At 36.0% G+C, this 19,376-nt stretch overlaps 2 protein-coding genes and 1 long non-coding RNA gene across 6 annotated transcripts; 1 reads left to right on the top strand and 2 right to left on the bottom strand.

The window, feature by feature from the left end:
- On the bottom strand, nt 352-2,490 carry LOC109948393. 2 transcript variants are annotated; one of them, XR_002271012.1, is made up of 3 exons: nt 2,399-2,490; nt 2,043-2,259; nt 352-404 (listed from the first exon to the last, which is right to left on the bottom strand). It is a non-coding gene; the product is annotated as an uncharacterized LOC109948393 (long non-coding RNA). The 2 variants fall into 2 exon arrangements; XR_002271011.1 differs by lacking the exon at nt 352-404 and adding an exon at nt 1,172-1,445 and having other exon boundaries at nt 2,037-2,259.
- LOC18780828 (receptor kinase-like protein Xa21) lies at nt 2,267-9,276 on the top strand. Of its 2 annotated transcripts, XM_020561229.1 has the most exons (6): nt 2,267-2,925; nt 4,876-4,947; nt 5,085-5,444; nt 5,784-6,112; nt 6,215-7,781; nt 7,897-9,276. In XM_020561229.1, the coding sequence occupies exons 1-6, from the start codon at nt 2,361-2,363 to the stop codon at nt 8,277-8,279; spliced, it is 3,276 nt and encodes a 1,091-aa protein (XP_020416818.1). In that variant the 5' UTR covers nt 2,267-2,360; the 3' UTR covers nt 8,280-9,276. The 2 variants fall into 2 exon arrangements, with proteins under 2 accessions (XP_020416818.1, XP_020416817.1); XM_020561228.1 differs by having other exon boundaries at nt 5,784-7,781.
- LOC18778414 (uncharacterized protein At4g18490) lies at nt 12,797-19,369 on the bottom strand. 2 transcript variants are annotated; one of them, XM_020563131.1, is made up of 15 exons: nt 18,983-19,369; nt 18,342-18,451; nt 18,068-18,194; nt 17,526-17,714; nt 16,628-17,413; nt 16,064-16,252; nt 15,514-15,645; nt 14,835-15,047; nt 14,561-14,738; nt 14,356-14,423; nt 14,107-14,146; nt 13,807-13,980; nt 13,538-13,648; nt 13,357-13,440; nt 12,797-13,263 (listed from the first exon to the last, which is right to left on the bottom strand). In XM_020563131.1, the coding sequence occupies exons 2-14, from the start codon at nt 18,403-18,405 to the stop codon at nt 13,357-13,359; spliced, it is 2,355 nt and encodes a 784-aa protein (XP_020418720.1). In that variant the 5' UTR covers nt 18,406-18,451; nt 18,983-19,369; the 3' UTR covers nt 12,797-13,263. The 2 variants fall into 2 exon arrangements, with proteins under 2 accessions (XP_020418720.1, XP_007212687.2); XM_007212625.2 differs by having other exon boundaries at nt 18,342-18,434.

The raw sequence follows: 19,376 nt of genomic DNA, 5'->3' as shown, positions 1-19,376 counted from the left end.
CTGAGCGGCTATACTCTTTCAATGTATATGAATATTTAAAGAGTATAGCCGCGCGGCTAGTGTATAGCCGAGCGGCTATACTTTATAAGTATTTAAATATTATAGCCGAACGGCTAAACTTCACAAAATGGTTTTTTTTTTTGGTAATTAAGTAACAGCTTAGCCTTTTTAAATCAGTTTAATTAGTAATTATATTTTAATTATTATTTATTTAGTGAATAATTAGTATTTAAATATTTTACTAATTTCATAACTTACTTAGTAACTAGTAATTAATTATTTTGTGGACTTTGTTTTTTTATTTATTTTTAGACAAAATTAGTTAAAATGCTTTCCCATGATGCACTTGGAGATGTTTATTGGGGATATGAATTTAAAGCAATGGATTATGAACTCACCATAACCTGATGCAATGAATTTAAGTCCCGTTACTTGCGCCCGGATAATTAGAAATTTCTGAAAAAAATGAAGACAAGAAAAGTCGACATATGTATTAGCAAGTTGTACATTTTACGAAGACAGATGCGTGGAAACAGATGCCCAATTGTCCATTCTTCCTTTTACAAGTCTGCGGTCTAACATAATATCAATATGATATTTTTAAAGCAAAATACATATGGCATTATGATAGGTGGTAGAATATCTAAACCCTAGCCCCCTTTCTCCCAAAAAACACTCTTAGAGCCTTTTTCACTTTGAGAGGGGAGGAAGCCATTGTTCTTCCCCCCTCTCCCCTCTTCTCTTCCTCTCCTCCTCCTTTCATATCTTTCCCCATTTTCAGAGGCAAATGGTTTTCCCTATTTGTCTTAGTTTTGTTATGATTTTCATCAAACTATTATAGGCGGCTGCGGCTCAGCTTTGGATCTTCACCTGCATTTCGGCGTCGGATCTCCACCACCATCTTTTTTGCAATTTCTTTATGTTTGGAATAAGTTGCAGAGACTCTTTGGGTTCTCTGTGTAGTTTTCACATCTCATTTTGTGAGAGTTTTTCATCTCTCCTTTGTAAGAGCTTTTCATCTCTCCTTGGTGAGGGTTTTTTTTGTATTGTTATGGCTTGGTTTTTTCAAGCTTTATCTTTTTTTTTATTATTTATAATTATTCTAAGTTTGCAATCTTAGTTGGGATGCTTATACTAGAGTTTCTTCGATCTTGTCTGATCGTTAGTGGAGACATACCTGATTTTCTTAATTTTGATATTAGATTGCTCCGTTATTGTAATGACCCTTTTGTGGCTAGTTTGTGTTGGCCCTTTGTGACTAGTGGCTTTTTTGGCTGAATTATGAATGCAATCATAGAATTTCTCAAAAAAAAAAAAAAAAGAAGCAACATACATATGGTTTATAAAAATTGGAGGCCCTAGGCAACCGCCTTGCCCGCCTGTGCTTAGGCCCTCCCTGATAAGGATTTGTAGATGTTGAGATGAATGGAAGTATTGTCTGCCAGCTGTGTATATAATGCCAACGGATGTGTACATCAAAAAAGTGACTTGAAAGACTAATATGCACAAGTTTTTTGACTTTTTAATTTGATTTAAAGCTAAATGCAATGCACATTTATAATGAAGTCCTAACATTGAAAAATATTTTGTGACCAAACTGAAATTAGTCACATTCACAAATTATTATTATTATTATTATTTGTCAAAATTTGGAAGGGAGAGGGGAGGTGTTATTGGTGTTTGAACTTGAGATCACTAACTAAGTAAATACTTTTACCATTGAACTATCAACCTTTTGGCAGAATTAACAAATATATACAGGCCTAAGCCAACAAAGCGAAAAACTAAAGGAAATTGGCCCTGATCTGAGCAATTAACTGCTTGCAAATTTAGTCCACGAGCTTGCTATCATGGAATTGTTTTCTACCATATATGCTTTGTTTTGTATTGAAATTTGATGCATATACACATCGAGTAGATGAGATGAGAGTACAGTTTTTGTATTATAGTCACATGAAAACATTTACAAAAAGGAAGCCAACAGATGGAGATGTTTATTGGGGATATGAATTTAAAGCAATGGATTATGAACTCACCATAACCTGATGCGATGAATTTAAGTCCCGTTAGCACGTTGTTGTACATTTATGAAGACAGATGCTTGGAAACAGATGCCCAATTGTCCATTCTTCCTTCATTACAAGTCTACGGTCTACCGTCTTAAGTCGTTGCATTTGGCTAGTAGCGAATTTCTTCCCCGAGAGGGTGCAATCATGTGCCCCACTCTTTGGCAAAATGTTCTGCCTTTATAGATTGGCACTGCAACAAATTATTCAATGATTTGAAGTTCTAAATCGGAAAGGAAAAAACAAACGAAAAACAATTTGAAGTTGGAAGGAACTTCTCTGTTTTCGGTGCTTATGGTCATGGAGAGAAGTTGTTTCCTCTTGTCAATCACCTTCTTGCTGGTGGTGCACCTGCAGTACAGTTCTATAGGCATAGTAGGTGCAGCACAAAGCAACATCACCACGGACCAGTCTGCTCTTCTTGCTCTCAAATCCCATATCACTAGTGACCCTCACAACATCTCGGTCAACTGGTCAACCACCACCTCCGTTTGCAATTGGGTTGGAGTTACTTGTGGCGCTCGCCACCTCAGAGTTTCAGTCTTGAACCTCTCTTACATGGGACTCTCCGGCACCATTCCTCCACCCCTCGGCAACCTCTCGTTTCTTGTTGAGCTGGACTTAAGAAACAACAGCTTCCATGGCACCCTGCCCAAGGAATTGTCTTATTTGCGTCGGCTGAAGTTGATTAGCTTCATATCCAACAATTTTATGGGATCCATTCCATCGTGGTTTGGGTCCTTCCCAAAACTTCAAACATTCAATTTACTTGGCAATCAGTTTTCAGGTTCCATACCGATGACTATCTTCAACTTATCTACACTGCAAGTAATTGATCTAAGCTTTAACCGACTATCAGGTACGTATGTGCCAACAAGTTATATAGACTCCACTAGTGATATAACGTTACGTTTTAACATTTTGTTATTATTCTATAAGCCCGGTTTGTTCTTTTTTCTTTAGAAAATTAGACTCATTTTTTCCTACTTGCAAGTTATCCAATACTTAAAAACTCTCACTTGAATAGATTATGTATTTGTTTTTATTTTATTTTAATGATGGTTGAATCTATTTATGTTGGTTTTTTGCTATACTTGGAAGTTTTTACAAAACTTACATTTATAAAACTAGGACTACCAGTTGTACAAATGATAAAAACTGTTTGGCGTTGGGGGATAATGACATAAATTGTAAATAATGAATTATATATGGGGAATATTTATGGGGTTTTCACATCTAGGCCCATTATAATATAACATTTTCTTTTCTTTTCTTTTTAGAAAACACCTTCAAATCCAATACTATAGTAAAACTCCATATTGTACCTTCAAGTAAAAATTTCATAACATACTAAGAATGAATCAATTAGAAAGTGACAAGTGACTAGTTGAGGTTTTTTCTTTTCTCCAAATAGGCACTCTAAGAGTTTTTTATATATAAATTATGTAGTTTTCTTGGTGTTTTTTTCTAGTTTAATTTATTTAGAGTGCTGCTAAACGAACCTTAAAATTAACTAAGTACACCCTACTGTCAAAGTATTTATTGAATTACTAATTTACCCTAATATAAAATGACTAAAAAGGATATATTCAATTGTGAAACATAACACCACATATTTTTAGGGTGTACTCAGTTAATTTTATAATTCGTTTAGCAGCACTCTTTAAAAACCATCTAAAATATGACACCGCATATTTTTCCCTACACTTCTCTTCTTCTCCATCTTAGCATTTGGACAGCCGAACTCTTTTATCTCTCAAAACCAAGCTCAGTAGAACCTCTTCTTCTTTCAATCACTCTTTTGCTCAGTATAAAACATACAAAATACCAAACTGGAAGAATAAAGAGCAGTTTTCTATTGGCCAATACCGAGCAGCAGTTTCAAAAAAAGAAAAAAAAAAAACTGCAAAGACTTGACTGATTGCTATAATAAACCACACAATGTAGTTGTTTCTTCTTAGCTCTCTACAAATTTTCATGATGAATGTACAGTCTCTGAACATGGGATCTTGAAAATGCAATTTTACATGAAGACATATTAAAAACTGCTCTTATGTTTGCAAAGCGAAGTGTATTTCAGCAATACAGTTGCTGAAATTTTCGTTTTGCCAAGAATAATTTTACTTGAAGGAATTAAAAGAAATATGCAGGGGCTGATTCAATACAGTGCAGTGCTTGTTTGTGTTAGCCATTGACGGATGGACTCGCTGTGAGACACACATCAATCAATGGCTAGCATTCTTCAAAGAAAATTGAAGGCATATATAAATACAAGGCTGATTGATCTATACAGTGAAGTCCTTGTCTGCAATCTTAATTAATTATTTCTTTGAGTCTTTGTTTATTTGCTCTACCATTTGGAGTTAAAGACTCAAACATTAAAGAACTAAAGAAGACTTTGAAGTTTTCGCAGGCAAAATCATAATTTGAACGTTTTAGCATCAAGAGGAATGAAATCAAAGAATTATGTTGAACGTTTTTGTATCATTAGTTAGATTTAGGATATATCAAAAAGACAATATTGTCCAGATTTTACAGTTAAAATTTTTGAGAATTAAAGTATGGAGAAAAGGGGATAATAGGGAGATCGATGAATGTTGTTGGTTTCTTTTTTTGGCGAGATAGAGTGTATTAGGGTGTACCATGGGTATTTTTAGTAGTTAAATAGGGTGTACTTAGTTAATTTTACATTTTGATTTAAATATTAGTGTGTACTTAGATCATAGGGTGTACTCAGTTAATTTTAGGGTTCGTTTAGCAGCACTCTTTATTTAAATGTAATATGAGTTTTATTTGGCATACATAACAGGTGAGATACCAAGAGAAATAGGAAACTTAACAATGCTGAAGGAGATAAAGCTTGACTCCAACAATTTTAACGGTATATTTGTTGCATTGCCTTGCCTTGATGTGATCCAGTTATTTATAACTCGGCTTTTGTTGCAGTGCATTATATGTGCATAAATCATGAGTCTAACACATATATATATATGTGCATATACCTTAATAATTTTTCAGAATTTCCCAACGAGATCGGTTCTTTAGATAAACTGGAGATGTTGTCTGTGAAGTTGAATGCCCTACAAGGGCATGTTCCTGTGGCTATTTTCAACATGACTTCTTTGATTACTTTGAATTTATTTGGAAACAACTTGAGTGGTGGTCTTCCAGACAATATATGCCATCATCTTCCTAGTATTCAGGTGGTCAATTTGAATCGCAACAAGTTTGATGGTCCACTTCCATCCAAATTATGGCAATGCACAAAGCTTCTTAGACTAGCAATGGTGGAAAACAATTTCAGTGGAAGCATACCCAAAAAAATTGGGAACTTAACGCAGTTAATGCAGATTGGATTGGACAAGAACAATTTGACAGGTAATTAATTGATATTTGATTATGTTGATCCAATTATGATGTACCTTTTTTTTTTTTTTTTTTTTTTTTTTTTTTTTTTTGGTGTGTGTGTGCATAATTTATCATTATTTAACTATTTCAGATTTTAGTAAATGAGGGAGATAGTTAAACATGAATATAATAGAGATTTTCTGTGTAGATATTGTTGAATGAGTGTGACATTTGATACTAAAAGTCATGAATGAGGACATAGGGTTAGATTAGATTACATCAATCCGTATATAGTGAAATTGTTGTAGACTAATAATGCTAAGGCCACAAAGTTAAACATGCAAGGGTTGTGTTGTGACATTGTTGCAGGCACTATACCAGATGAGATTGGTGATCTTCAAAATTTAGAGATTTTTACAGTCGGTGATAATAATCTGAATGGCCTCATCCCATCCTCAATCTTCAATATCTCCACATTAAGAGTGATGCAGCTTAGTTTTAATCAGCTATCGGGTAGCCTCCCAGCAAACATAGGCTTTGGGCTTCCAAACCTACAAATCCTCTATATTGCTGATGTTGGCCTCAGCGGAGTAATCCCCAACCTCTCCAATGCTTCTATGCTCACCAGGATAGATTTGGGCAAAAACTCATTTACAGGGTTTATTCCAAGCACGCTCTGTGCCTTAACAAACCTTCAGGTACTTAGCTTAGTTGCGAATAATTTGACGCTTGATACTTCCACTCCAGAAGCAAGCACTCTCTCTTGTTTGGCTAATCTTGCAAATTTGAATTACCTACAGTTGGCATCTAATCCATTAAATGCCAGACTTGATGATTCCTTTCGGAATTTCTCTACATCATCGCTTCAATATATTTACTTACAGAATTCCGGCATCAGGGGTAACATTCCCATTTGCATTGGTAACATTAGCAGCTTGGTAACCTTATCCCTGGGAGTCAATCAATTGAGTGGATCAATTCCAACTTCACTGGGACGACTAAGGAATCTCCAAGGTTTGTACTTGAGAGATAACATGTTGCAAGCATACATCCCATATCAACTTTGTCAACTAGATAACCTTGCGAACTTAAATTTGGCTAGTAATCATCTCTCTGGTTCTATACCTTCCTGCTTGGGTAATCTAGCCACATCTCTAAGAAGTCTATCACTACAGTCCAATTCGTTGAGTTCCACTGTACCATCTACTCTTTGGAGACTTGCCCATATCTTGTATGTAAACTTATCATCCAATTCTCTAATCGGACCTCTCTCGGAAGGTATTGGAAATTTGAAAGTTGCGATAGAGGTAGATTTATCAAATAACCATTTATCTGGTATTATACCAAGCACCATTGGGGGTCTTCAAGATTTGGTTCAACTATCCTTGGCAAATAATAATTTGGATGGTCCTATTCCAAGTACATTTCACGACTTGCTAAGCCTGAATCTCTTGAATTTATCCAGAAACAATCTGTCTGGAGTGATTCCAAGGTCTTTAGAAGCTCTCTTACTTCTCAAGTATCTGGATTTGTCCTTCAACAGGCTCCAAGGAGAGATTCCATCTGGTGGACCCTTCCAAAACTTCTCCGCTCAATCATTCGTCTCAAACGCTGCACTTTGTGGTGCACCCCGACTTCATGTTCCACCATGCAAAAATGGTACACTGGAACCAAATAGGAGGAAAGCTAAATATATCATCCCCGGGATCATATCAGTAGTGCTACTAGTGGCCTCCGTATCTATCTTTCTTTTACGCAGGAAAAGGAATGTGGAAGTTCCAACAGAGGGTACCTTGTTGTCTCAACTTCTTTGGAGAAGAGTTTCACACCTAGAACTTCTAAGGGTCACAAATGGATTTAACGAAGAAAACAACTTACTTGGAAGTGGGGGTTTTGGCTCAGTATATAAAGGGACACTTGCAGATGGAATAGATGTTGCAGTAAAGGTTTTCAGTTTACAGCTAGAAGGGGCTTTCAGGAGTTTTGAGAGGGAATGCGAAATGCTAAGCAATATTCGTCACCGAAACCTTATCAGAATTATCAGCTGTTGCAGTCAAACAGATTTCAAAGCCTTGGTATTGAACTACATGTCTAATGGGAGCCTTGAGAAGTGGCTGTACTCTCAAAGCTCTTCTCTGAATATCTTACAGAGAATGAATATAATGGTAGATGTTGCACTAGCATTGGAATACCTTCATCATGGTTATTCAGTACCTATTGTCCACTGTGATTTGAAGCCGAGCAATATACTACTAGATGATGATATGGTTGCACATGTTGCTGATTTTGGAATTGCAAAACTCTTGGGGGAAGGAGATTCTATTACCCAAACCATGACCCTAGCCACAGTTGGGTATATGGCTCCAGGTGATGTACTTGCTAATTTAATATCTTTCAATTCTATACATGTTGTCTTGAATTCATTATGCATAATTTTCATTTCATCATACACATGAATATATAAGTATAATTCATAATGCAGAGTATGGATTGGAAGGAATGGTTTCAACAAGAGGGGATGTGTACAGTTTTGGAATTGTAGTGATGGAAACATTCACAAGAAGGAAGCCAACAGATGAGATGTTTGATGGGGAAATGAATTTAAAGCAATGGATTGCGAACTCACTAGTATTTCCAGATGCAATGATAGATGAAGTTGTGGATGCCAATTTGCTTGGGATTGGGACAGAGCAGGAAGATGATGATCATGTGAGGAAGAGGGATTGCTTATCATCCATCATGAGATTAGCTATTGCTTGCTGTGCAGAATCACCAGAAGAGAGGGTAAATATGAAAGAAGCTGTAGCCAGACTCAACAAAATCAAGACAACGTTTTTGAAGGACGCTGTTGCAGGAGGAAGATGATGATCAACGTTTTTGAAGTTCTAGCAATCTGATGATTCTGTTTCTGATCCAACCTGCAGCAGAAATTTTGAATGAAGCCCAAAATGAAAAAGAAAGAAAACACCTTTTACTAACTGCGCTCGGATCCTTAGCCTCAGACTGGGCTTGGGCCTAGAAAAATTGTAAATGCATGCATATAATTAGAACAGCCTAACATAACAACAAAGACAAACCAAACCAATACAATACTTTGTCAAAAAAAAAAAAAAAAAAAACAATACAATACTGGTTGCTTATGATAAAAAAGAAAAGAAATGTTGTGGCCGTTGACAGGGCTTCCGGGAGCTTCTATAATGAGGAGCTACGTTGAGAGGTTACAAAGAGGGGTTCAATCTAGCAATCTAATAATAACTCCACACTAGATCGAACGGCTATTAAGAAACCCCTCGTTATAACCTTTCTGCCCCCAACCCTTACCCAAATTAAGAAAAGAGAATTAAGAGATAGAAATTTTAAGTTGAGGGTGTCATACTGGATTTTGTCAACCTCTAGAGACCACTTGCTTCCTTGAACGCTTTCAAGTTGGAGCAACACCTACCTACATATATGCTGCAATTAACTAGTTTCCTTCTTTCCAAAATTGGATTGAATTGGCCCAATCCTTGCAGATGGAAAGAAAAGAAAACCCATAATTAGGGAAGGTGATTGGAATATTGTTTACCCAATTAAGCTTAAGGTAGGGTTAAAGTATGAAGGTCGGGGTATTTATAGATTTTCTTAGTCCTCCTAATTTGGTATTATTTATAGTGCTTGAAGTTGTTGTCTGACGTGGAGTGAGTGGGTCGTTTGTGTAGTTGGCCTCATGCACTCATCTAAGATTGCCATTACAAGAAAGAAAAAAAAAAAAAAAAAAAGAGTAGCAAGGCAATAAAGTTATTGAGAAATGTTAATTTTGGCCTAATCTTTTCTTTTGTATATATGCCTGCCAATTAAACTCGTTTCCGAATCCTTTTCTCAACATGCAATTTTGTCTGAGGACTTTCCATCAATGTTGTTGGAATATGTCATCCCTTATGTCATTCTACATGTCTTTTATTAAAAAAATTCATTGTTTTTTGTTGTTGGTCTTGGTGCATGTTAATCAATGTCTAACCTATTTATGTAACCAAGTTGTGCTACTTTCCCTAAACGAAAATGGGGGATCAATCTACGAGAGGTTGGATAATGATTATAGCCCAAGAAGCTAGATTACTCTCAATCAAATTTGGTTAATCGTCTAGTATGTTATGTTGTTAAAATTGTAAACAAAATCATCAGTTATTAGAATTATATTTGAATGCGTGCAATCTTCGATTGTAATTTGACAATTTAACATACATACTGTAAAGCCGATGAAGGTTTAATTAGTGGATTACTTATTTTGAAGTCTAGCTTATAATGCTAGTGTTAGTGTGCGCTTACCATGCAGGCGTGCTAGCAATGAAATTTGGCATTTTGCTCGCACTGACGGTTCTGAAAAGGTTAAAATATTAGCTTCACCAATTGTTTGTGTAACGTGTTTCTGTCTCAAAACTTTGGTAACTTCCCTAATTATTTTCCAGTAACTTTAACCCGCACTTAATTTTGGCTTAAGGTTCACAGAATTTGGGCTTAAACTCAACGGGGAATTTGATTGTTTCGAGTAGTTGACTTCAGTTTGGTTCTGTTTCTTCATTCGTATTGGTTTTTTTTTTTGGGCGATTGCTGCCATTTGCCTACATAAGATGATTAAGAGGGTGAGAGCCAAAGATGAGACAAAACTTCAAGGGTTCTGAATCAAAATAATGGGAAACGTGAGGCTCAAGCAGCAAAATCCAATATTATATTTCATGTTTTTCTTACGTTGTGTGACTGTTATAACTTATATACATACATATAGATATCTCATTGATTTCCATTTAACAACGTTGTTAAGTATCATAAGAAAACAAATTAAAGATAATTGATTCATGTATAATTACATGTGGGAGGTTGTCCTTTTATCAAACGACAAAGAAGAAAAAAAGAAGAAGCATTGTTTGTGGGCTTCAGTTTTAGTGCATGCTGTTGTGATTCTCAGTGGTGTGGTTATACTAAGCCTCGTACACATAAACATTAAACTAGTCTTGTCAGGTGATTTTGGTTTGGCCATATAAAAGCTTGCTCCTCTTAATGCATTTCCTGTTTGTCATCATGTGGCATGATGGAGACTTAGTTTTGGTTTCTTCCTTGCTCCTCTTAATTCATCTCCTTCTCCATGCTCTGTCTTATGCATATACTTTCGACAAAAGCTTCAAAATTTGTCAGTATATATAAGTTTTGCTTTTAAGCTCCTAGAGTATTATATTTGATGCGTAGTTGTTAGTCGGGTCGGGGGGATGCTTTAGAAGGTTTGGAAAACTGTCCTTGGGAAAAAAGGAGCAGAAAGCTTCTCAGCCACAAGTGTTCTAGTGTATTTATATATGGAAATGGAACTACTTTTCATGGCTTCAAAACTCAAACAGATGTGCTGCTTCCTTTTGGTTATTGTGCAGTTATTATATAGTTCAAAAGTACAAAAGAGTGTTTGACTTTGTTAATTTAGCGATGCTGGTTACCTTTTCTCCACTTTGAAAAGCAGCTAAATTGAATATTGAAGGTGCTTCAAGCATAAACACAAATTAAAATGATTACACGAACAAGATAACATAAAGGGTACCTACTTCTACTTGCAATGCAAACTTCACATTGACTGAAAAAGAGAGAGAAAAAAACAACAGATAAACCCTTGTAAATGGGCATTAGCTATCGAAATAATCCGAGTTGAAGCTTTGTATGTGGATAATAGAAGAAGACTTTGATTATTGATAAAACCCTGATCATGGGTTTGACTTATTGTGATTGTGATGTGATGACTTATTCCATAGAAATAATCCGAGTTGGAAAAAGCAAGATAAGATACCATTTGGAATTGAATACAATTAGGACATATTATCTTATCCCTAATCACTTGTAAATGGGCATTAGCTATTGTTTTCGGCTGCTAATTATAAAACTTAAAAGTGCATGTTTTGAGCCAATCAAATATCCTTGTAGTACTTTTCAACCTAATCATATATGAAACAGAAACTTTCTGTTCTTGAGACTTCTTTCCCATCATATCATGATTTTCAGAAAGTGATACTTCTTTACTCTACTCCCTACCATTATATATATATATACTTGAAAAAGGAACAACATTAAAAACAAAGAAAGATGATTATATATTATTCAGCTGCTGAACCATCAGCAGTAGTACATTAATTTTTATTTCGAAAAAAGAAAAAGAACATGAGTTCTGCAACACATGATACTTGTCTATGCCATGATCGATGATCAACGATGAACGATCATAACAAGTTCCTCCAAGTTTCGACAGAGTTCAGATTTTCAGCAAATACACTAACACACCTTCATGCATGCTAAGTTACTGGTAATTTACAACCCTTTAGCTCTCTCATTGAAGTTGTATACTACTGAACTTTGGAGTGATGCCGTGGATCAGGACCTCCCGGACTCATTCGCTTGGGTTTGTAACGAGTTTGGTTTGCTTCTTGTTTTCGCAACCAAAAGTTGAGTAATTCCCTGGCCCTTCCAGCCAATGTGTGACCGGAGCTGGTTGAGTTCTTCTTCTCCAATCTTGGATTAAGAGGGCGAGTTTCAGAAGTAGAAAATAAAAGCAGCAGCATTAGCGCAAACCAGACACAAAATCTCCACCTAATATACATTTTTCTCTAATGGTTTCTTTCACAAAAATGCTAGGCTTGTAGAGACTCCAATGTAAGAGGGTGTGATATATATAGTGCATCAAGGTGTTAATTAAATTTTTGTTATCATAAATAAATATTAAAAGTGGGTGGGAAATAGTGGGGCCTCCAAAAAGCCACATTGTGATTGTAAATTTGTAATGCTTGTTTTGTTGTGTTTTGTAATGGAGTTCTCGTACCTTGTGTTGTTTGTGCCCATCGGAAATAACAATTACCGACCATCATCTCTTCAAGTCTCTCAGCTGCAGATAGAATAAAATTTCATCTCTTTGTTTAGGTCTTGAATCTCTCTGCTTTTGAGCTAGTGATCATTTGCCTTCGGCTGGTCTAGCCTTTCTATAATGACAAGCTTCCAAAACCTTTTGGAAATCAAACGAGATTAAGTAGGATTGGGTTGCTTTCATAATCTTTCCTTTGGTCCGGCCGGCTTAGTCGGCTAAAAACTAAGACATGAGCGGCCGCCGCCGGACTAATTCAAATAAACAGTCCCCCCATGGTGCTTCTAAGTGTTAAGCAAATTGCAATTCATAGATGCCCTTATCTATTAATCTCGTGGGGATTTAATTAGAAGGAAAGCTATGGTTTTCATATTGGGTTTGAACAACACCGCCTTCTCCTTTTATCATATATTATCTGCGTGGCTAACAAATTTCCAACCTCTGTTTCACTTTAATAAATTGAACAAATTACAAACCTACTCGAGCCTGGACTCATTTGCCGGCCAACAGTGCCTTCATGCATTTATATAACAACAAAAAAGAAGATGAACATGTTTTTAGGTATCACTTGTGTATATATCATTCAGAAACCAGAACGTCATACGATCTTTAAGCGTAACTGTTCCGTGAGCATGCACACACATCCACACATGAAAGGTACAAGTTATATACTCAATCGATTCTCTAACCTGTTTGCATCCTGGTAAGAACAGAGCCAAGGAAAAATATGAAAAGGAGATGCTCAACTACATAGAACACAAACGAGGCTATTGACTAATCATTTACATCGCTGTCATCATTATTTTCACCCCCTATGATCTTAAGAGTCTGAAAATTGACATGCAAGTGGGAAGTTGCAAGTGCAACGCCTGATTCAACTATGAAGCATGACATTTGCGTTTTCAACAATGTTGGCATTGCTGGATTGCTTGGAGTATCAGGACCTTGAAGTCCGAACAAAAGAAGAGAATGTGCAACATGATCCTGATATTCAACTAACATAGTAAGTCATCATTATTACCGAAGTTTTACATGCACAACTTTAAGTGTGTAAAAGAAAAATAAGGCAAAACAAACCTATATAACAACTGTCGGTGCTCTTGAACATTTCTGAAGCTCCTTGGACACCAGTTTTGCGGCGAATTTCTGAACTTTATGAATGTAGTCAATTATGAAGGAAAATGCAACTTTATTTCTGTTAATAAAATGGAAATTAGGAATAATAACAAATTAACATCTAAGACAGTCTGAAGGATATCTTTGCGTCGTAGATGGGATGGTTAAGCATCAGCAGATTATTGTTGTTCACAACAGCTCTGACGAGCAGTTCTTTAGCTTCCTCATGTTTCTTTTTCAGCATGTTACATATCTGCATGGGGGAGGGAGAGGGAGAGGGAGACAGAGAGAGATCATTATATTATAGCCATGATGTATGTATAAATTTAACTGAATTCACTTTTAAGTGTTTGAATCTCTTAATTATAATGCACATGCAAGCCAATGTAAAAGAAGTAATAGTTTACTCACATCTTCAAGCTCCTTAGTGTATGCTTCAGCCTTTTCAACATTTCCATCATTTTCCATTATTGAATGAATTTCAAGCTCCATTGCATTCGAGCAAGGACTACCGAGCCCAGAGGTTGGATGGTCATCTAAAGTGCTCTTAGTCTTTGTCTCCAAATGACTCTCATGAATGTAAACCTAGCGAAAACACAAAGAATATTGTAGCAGGTAATTTATCCAATATCAGGCTTCCACCTATTTTACTTATATACATTTAGCAGTCATTATGAATCATTAATTCTATAAAGTTTGTTGAGACGGAACCTGTTCTTCAACAACTCTTTTTGAAGGTTCTGTGACATTTCTGCAGGTGTTTTGGGATAAATAATGTGGAATGTCAGCAGAATCCCAGTAAATCATTTAGAATACATAAATAGTAATAGTGCTTTATGTGGTTATTTGGGATCACAAATGGTTTCTTTCTTGGTCTGAGGATGATAAATGTGAGAGGCAGGAAAAAAAATTTCAGCATATTAAGTTAAGCGCATATCTACTAGACTAGTACAAGAGTACCTGATTTCACTTGGTGACTGAGAGAGGCGTTTTAGAGGCTTTAAAGATGCTAAACCCGAGTCTGATCCCTGAAAAAAAGCTGTGTAAGAAATTGGGAAAATGCAATAAAGTTTTCATAAAGCTTTTGGACAGAATAGAGCAAAGCTAGAATGTCATTGTCATGATATCATTTTGAAGAGAACTTCAGGACTTAAATGGATAAGACCTCAAATGTTTTTCGCTTCAAGGAAAGGTTTGGTGGCATTTGTTTCTCACTGCGATCAACAATCTGGGCAGTCTTCAATTCCACATTGCTTTGTACTTCCATGTGTTTCTCTGAACTCAGGGATTTTACTTCTTTTTGAGATGCAGCATTAAATGAAACTTTATTGCCACCAATCTTCCTACATTTAGAGATATCAAAACACTCAAAATGACAATCAAAACATTTCTGCAAAGGAAAGAACCGAAGAAGAGAAATAATTACACTTGCAACCTACTTTGAAATGTTCAAGGTAGAAAGTTCAGTTTTCTTCTTGGCAGGTTTATCAGTAAAAAGTTTATTCCCTTCAGCTGTAATGATCTTAGTGTTCCTCATAGACTCCAGGCTCGACAGCATGAATTTTGAATTGACACATGTCTGAGTACTAGGTTTACTTGTCTTCTCACTTGAGCTGGAAGGACTAGCCTGACTGGAAGAAATTTCCACATGCCTAGAAAAACTTATATTGGCAATCAGAAATTTCACTAGAAGGTCCTGTGGACCATAAATAATGGTGCAGAACAGTATATAAAATAGGTTTCCATGTGCCTGAGAAATGAGCACAATTAAATATATGAATGATAACGTCAGTCAAAGCGCCATTCTTCAAGGCAAGAAATGCAAAAAAAAAAAATCTCACAAGATCTGGCAGTTTGATGTCATCTGAAATAAATTTATTTAACATAACGAAGATTGAAATATTGAAGGAACACCACAATAATTGGAAACATAGACAATCCATATTATTAAACATTCTAAAAAAGTGAAGACTTGGTTGGGTACATTGGTGAACAATTAAACTTAAATCTATCAAAGAAGAGATCATAGTGAAAACCCTGCATATAGAAAAGTCGAACTTCAAACAGTCAAAGTAAATTTTAAGATAGAACAAGGTCATTTAGAGATGCGTTACCTACCTGAGATCATTAAGACTTTTTCTCTGTCCACTTCCTAGGACAGGTTCCCTTTCTGTTACTTCTTTATTACACAAGAGTGAATTCCCAACCAGTTTGGCCTTATTTGGTACACCAGCAGAATTGAAGTCCTCCCTGTCAATGATTACAAGGGACACTTCTATTTAACATTAACAAAAGCTTTATTGTATTTTCTATTTAATAAAATGAAGTCATCCAATTCTGAGTGATTCAATTCAAAGTATATAATGTCAATGTAGAAGCTTCTAGAATTTATTTATTTTTTCAAAAACGAAAAAGAAAAGAAAAGAAGATTATGGGAAGATTGTACCTCGTGTCCTATATTGATATTACTGAATGTTAGCATTCTTTACCTTCCAGGTATTACGTGTTTGACTTTGGTTTCTCTATCAACTAATATATAGGAGCAGCGAGCAATTTGCTTCCAATTTGTGCATCATTAGCAATACCACCCACCCCGTTGAAGATTATATGAAACAGTTTATAAACTTAAATGCCAACTATGCAATTGTTATGGAAAACTATGACTCACCCTTGCTCAATTGCAGGATGTGGATGCATGATACCAATTCTTTTGATTCCAGACGAGAGAGATTTTGCTCCTTTTAATGATGGCTGACACAATTGAGATCCAGCTTCCTCCAATCTCTTAGAAACATTTGAGTGGAAGTGCCTGGATTTTATTTCATTTGTCAGTGTAACTTCATCAACTGCAGATTCACTGTCAAGCAAAGAGGGGAAAAGATAAATAACACTTCGATACTGAAGCTCACATCTCCCCTATCAGAGCTATCCACTCAATTCAAGAACATACATGCTAAACAGAGTATACAGTCTGTTCATCATAAGCATTTAATGATAATTAGACCACGACACATGCATCAACTCATACGTTAAATGGTTCTACTCATTCTTTATAGTTTTAATAACAGATGCACCTGAATGTTTTCTGATTATTGTTAGTTTCTATATTCAAAACCATCTTGACTATGACATCAGTTTCTAGTTCTTATAGTTCAAAATTAAGTCATGGACTGAAGGATGGAATCAAATAAACAAAGGCAGCATCTGAGAATATGTTCACAGATTTCCTGACCTGCCCTGCATGGATAAGGGAAGCTTTCCAGTTGAATTTTGGTCTTCCTTCATACTTTTGATGTTATGTGGTGTCTCCTTTGAGACCAATGAATTGGAATTGTCTTCAAGATCTGAATCATCTATAGCGGGTTCAAAGTTTTCTGTCAAGATATCACTGCCTGACTTGCTCCTACCACCATTATTACTCCCCGAACCAGCGATATTCATTGGAGATGAATCCTTCAAATGGGAGTCTTCATGATCCGGACCGTCTCTTATTGGCATTTTCTCATTAACATCTTCTTTTCCACTTGAAAAGGTATTTACGTTTGTGATATGAGAATAGTCATCATTTTTTCCTTCAAAAACAGTATCTCCATTTGAATCAACTCCTCCTACAAGTTGATGAGGCAAATCATGTGTTGCCTGATTAGCATATGGTTCTGTTGGCATTGCCTTCTCAGATAAATGAATTTCTTGATCTGATTCTTCTACCCTCTTAGTCATTACTTGTTCAGGAGACGTTGGACCATATGGCAGTTCCAGATTTTCTGAGGTCTCAGATTTTGATGCACAATCATCATTCATAGAATTACCATTGCCTGAAACAAGTAATGTAGTATCAACCTTTGAAGTGGCCACTCTCTCAGAATCACCATCAAGTGTACTAATCTCTTCAGCCGGGTCAATTTTAGAGTTTTGAGACCCACTTCTATCAGAAACAACCTCTTTGCTGCTCTCTTGATTCTTATTAGAACTATTTTCACTTTTCTTTAAGCTTGAATCAAAATCGAAATTATCCAACCTACTTCCAAGAAAGCATGTCAGGCAACCAGTTGTAAAATTCAGAGTACAAGTACACTTGCATTGCCTATGTAATTCAAAACATCGGCACAACAAGAAGATACAGAGCTCACTCATTGAAATCAAAAGAGAATTTGAAACGGTCTTGTTTCCCTTGACGATTTCCTCTGGAAGGTTCTTCTTCAGATCTCTCCTTGGTTTTTGCAGCTTTCTTGGGCGGGCTTGAGAAATCAAGGTCTGGCATGTCCATTTTGAAAGATGATAACTTATTAAAGTCACCATCTAGATTGAAATCCATATCCCTGAACAGGATAGGGGAAAAAGAGCTTTATAAGTGGCCTGGAATTTGTAGACTCACACTGACTGACGTATATTGGAGCTATATCTGTAAAACTGGAATAAGCATTTCTGGAATGACTTGATTCCTTTGAATCCCAAATTCTATCCTCCTTTTCAAAACAATTTTTAGCACATTACACAAATACCAGATACACCAACTAAACACATATGGTAGCCAATTTACCCATGATAGCACACAGAAGTGATAAAAAGTAACTGTCACGCAAATATTTAAGAACTAAATAAAGGAGCTGGTTAAATATTTTGCAAAGATGGTTCTATAATTTATTAACAAAACTTTTTTGGCAGTACTTACAGCTTCTCAAAATCAAACACTTTCTTCTTGCCCTTGGAAACCGTATCAAAGCTAAAATCCATTTCATCGTCTTCCATTACTGACATTGATTTCCAGGAGCTGAGAAATTCATTACCAATTTCCTCATCTGTTATAAAAGGAACACACGATTTGATTACATTGATCAAGTCAAATGAAAAATTCCAAGCTGTTAACTCTTACTTCGACATTCTTGTGGCATCTGATCTGATGACTTATACAGCAAAGATAAAGGTAAGGGAAACCAAGAGAATACCTGGAAGTGAACTTTTTTCTTTTGGATTAACAGAGGAAGATATCGCCTTCTTTGATTCTGCCATATGAACAGACTTGTAGATCTTATTATACTCTGCAAACAGACAGTAACTGTCAACATTACAAATTTCAGTCCTTGTCCACATTACAAACTTTTCATGCGACCCAACCAAAATTGTTAAAATCACAATTATAAGATAAGAAAAAGAAAACTATGAACCTCAGTTTACAAAAACTTATACTTATCAGTATAGCACAAATCAAAGCTAATAAAGACAGAATTAAATCTGCCTCAAATTAGTGTAAGAAAATGTTAAATTCTGTACATTTTTCTTAAGCAGCGAAAACTTGATCATTAAGGGCAAAATCAAAACAATGACTGATGGAACCAGCCAAAACATAAACTCTCCTCTAATTTGACTTTAAAAAACGGTTAGCCATAGGAACGAAAACATGAAATTTAGAGGTTAAGGGGAGAAATTGCAGAATCAATCCTACGATCTAAAGGAAGCTTAACAAACAAGGGAATTGATAAATTCTACTTTCCAGGAAAAGAATTGATCAAGAAATGCGCGAAAGGAACAGCTCGTGAATCCGAAAACCTGTAAGAAACGAGAGCACGATCAGGGATTGAGAACTCACAGATTTCAAAGTCGTATATGAGAGAGCGAGAGAGATTGCAGAGGTGCAAGCGAGTTGTGAGAGAGCTCGTCGCTCGGTACAGTGGTCTGAGGCACACTGTATTTGAATATTATTTATAGATTTCCAAGTTTGAAGAGGCGGGGGGAGGACGTTAATGACAGATTAGCGCGCTCTTTCGACTTGGAAGGCTATAAATAAACCCGGGTTTATTTTCCAACTGTAATGTACTGCATTTATTAAGGCTTCAGCTCATTGGGCCCAACTAAAAGGGCTTCAAGGATTTCGGCCCAATTAAAAGAGCCATACAATAAATCAGAGTTTTGGAAGCCCCAACTCAACTTTGGCGGGGGTTGTTGGGAATGAAAGTCCTTTTTCGTTTTATTATTTTTTTAAT

The sequence above is a fragment of the Prunus persica genome, chromosome G4 (genome assembly GCF_000346465.2).
Source record: "Prunus persica cultivar Lovell chromosome G4, Prunus_persica_NCBIv2, whole genome shotgun sequence".
Taxonomy (NCBI): Eukaryota; Viridiplantae; Streptophyta; class Magnoliopsida; order Rosales; family Rosaceae; genus Prunus; species Prunus persica.
This window is presented reverse-complemented; position numbering and strand designations above follow the sequence as displayed.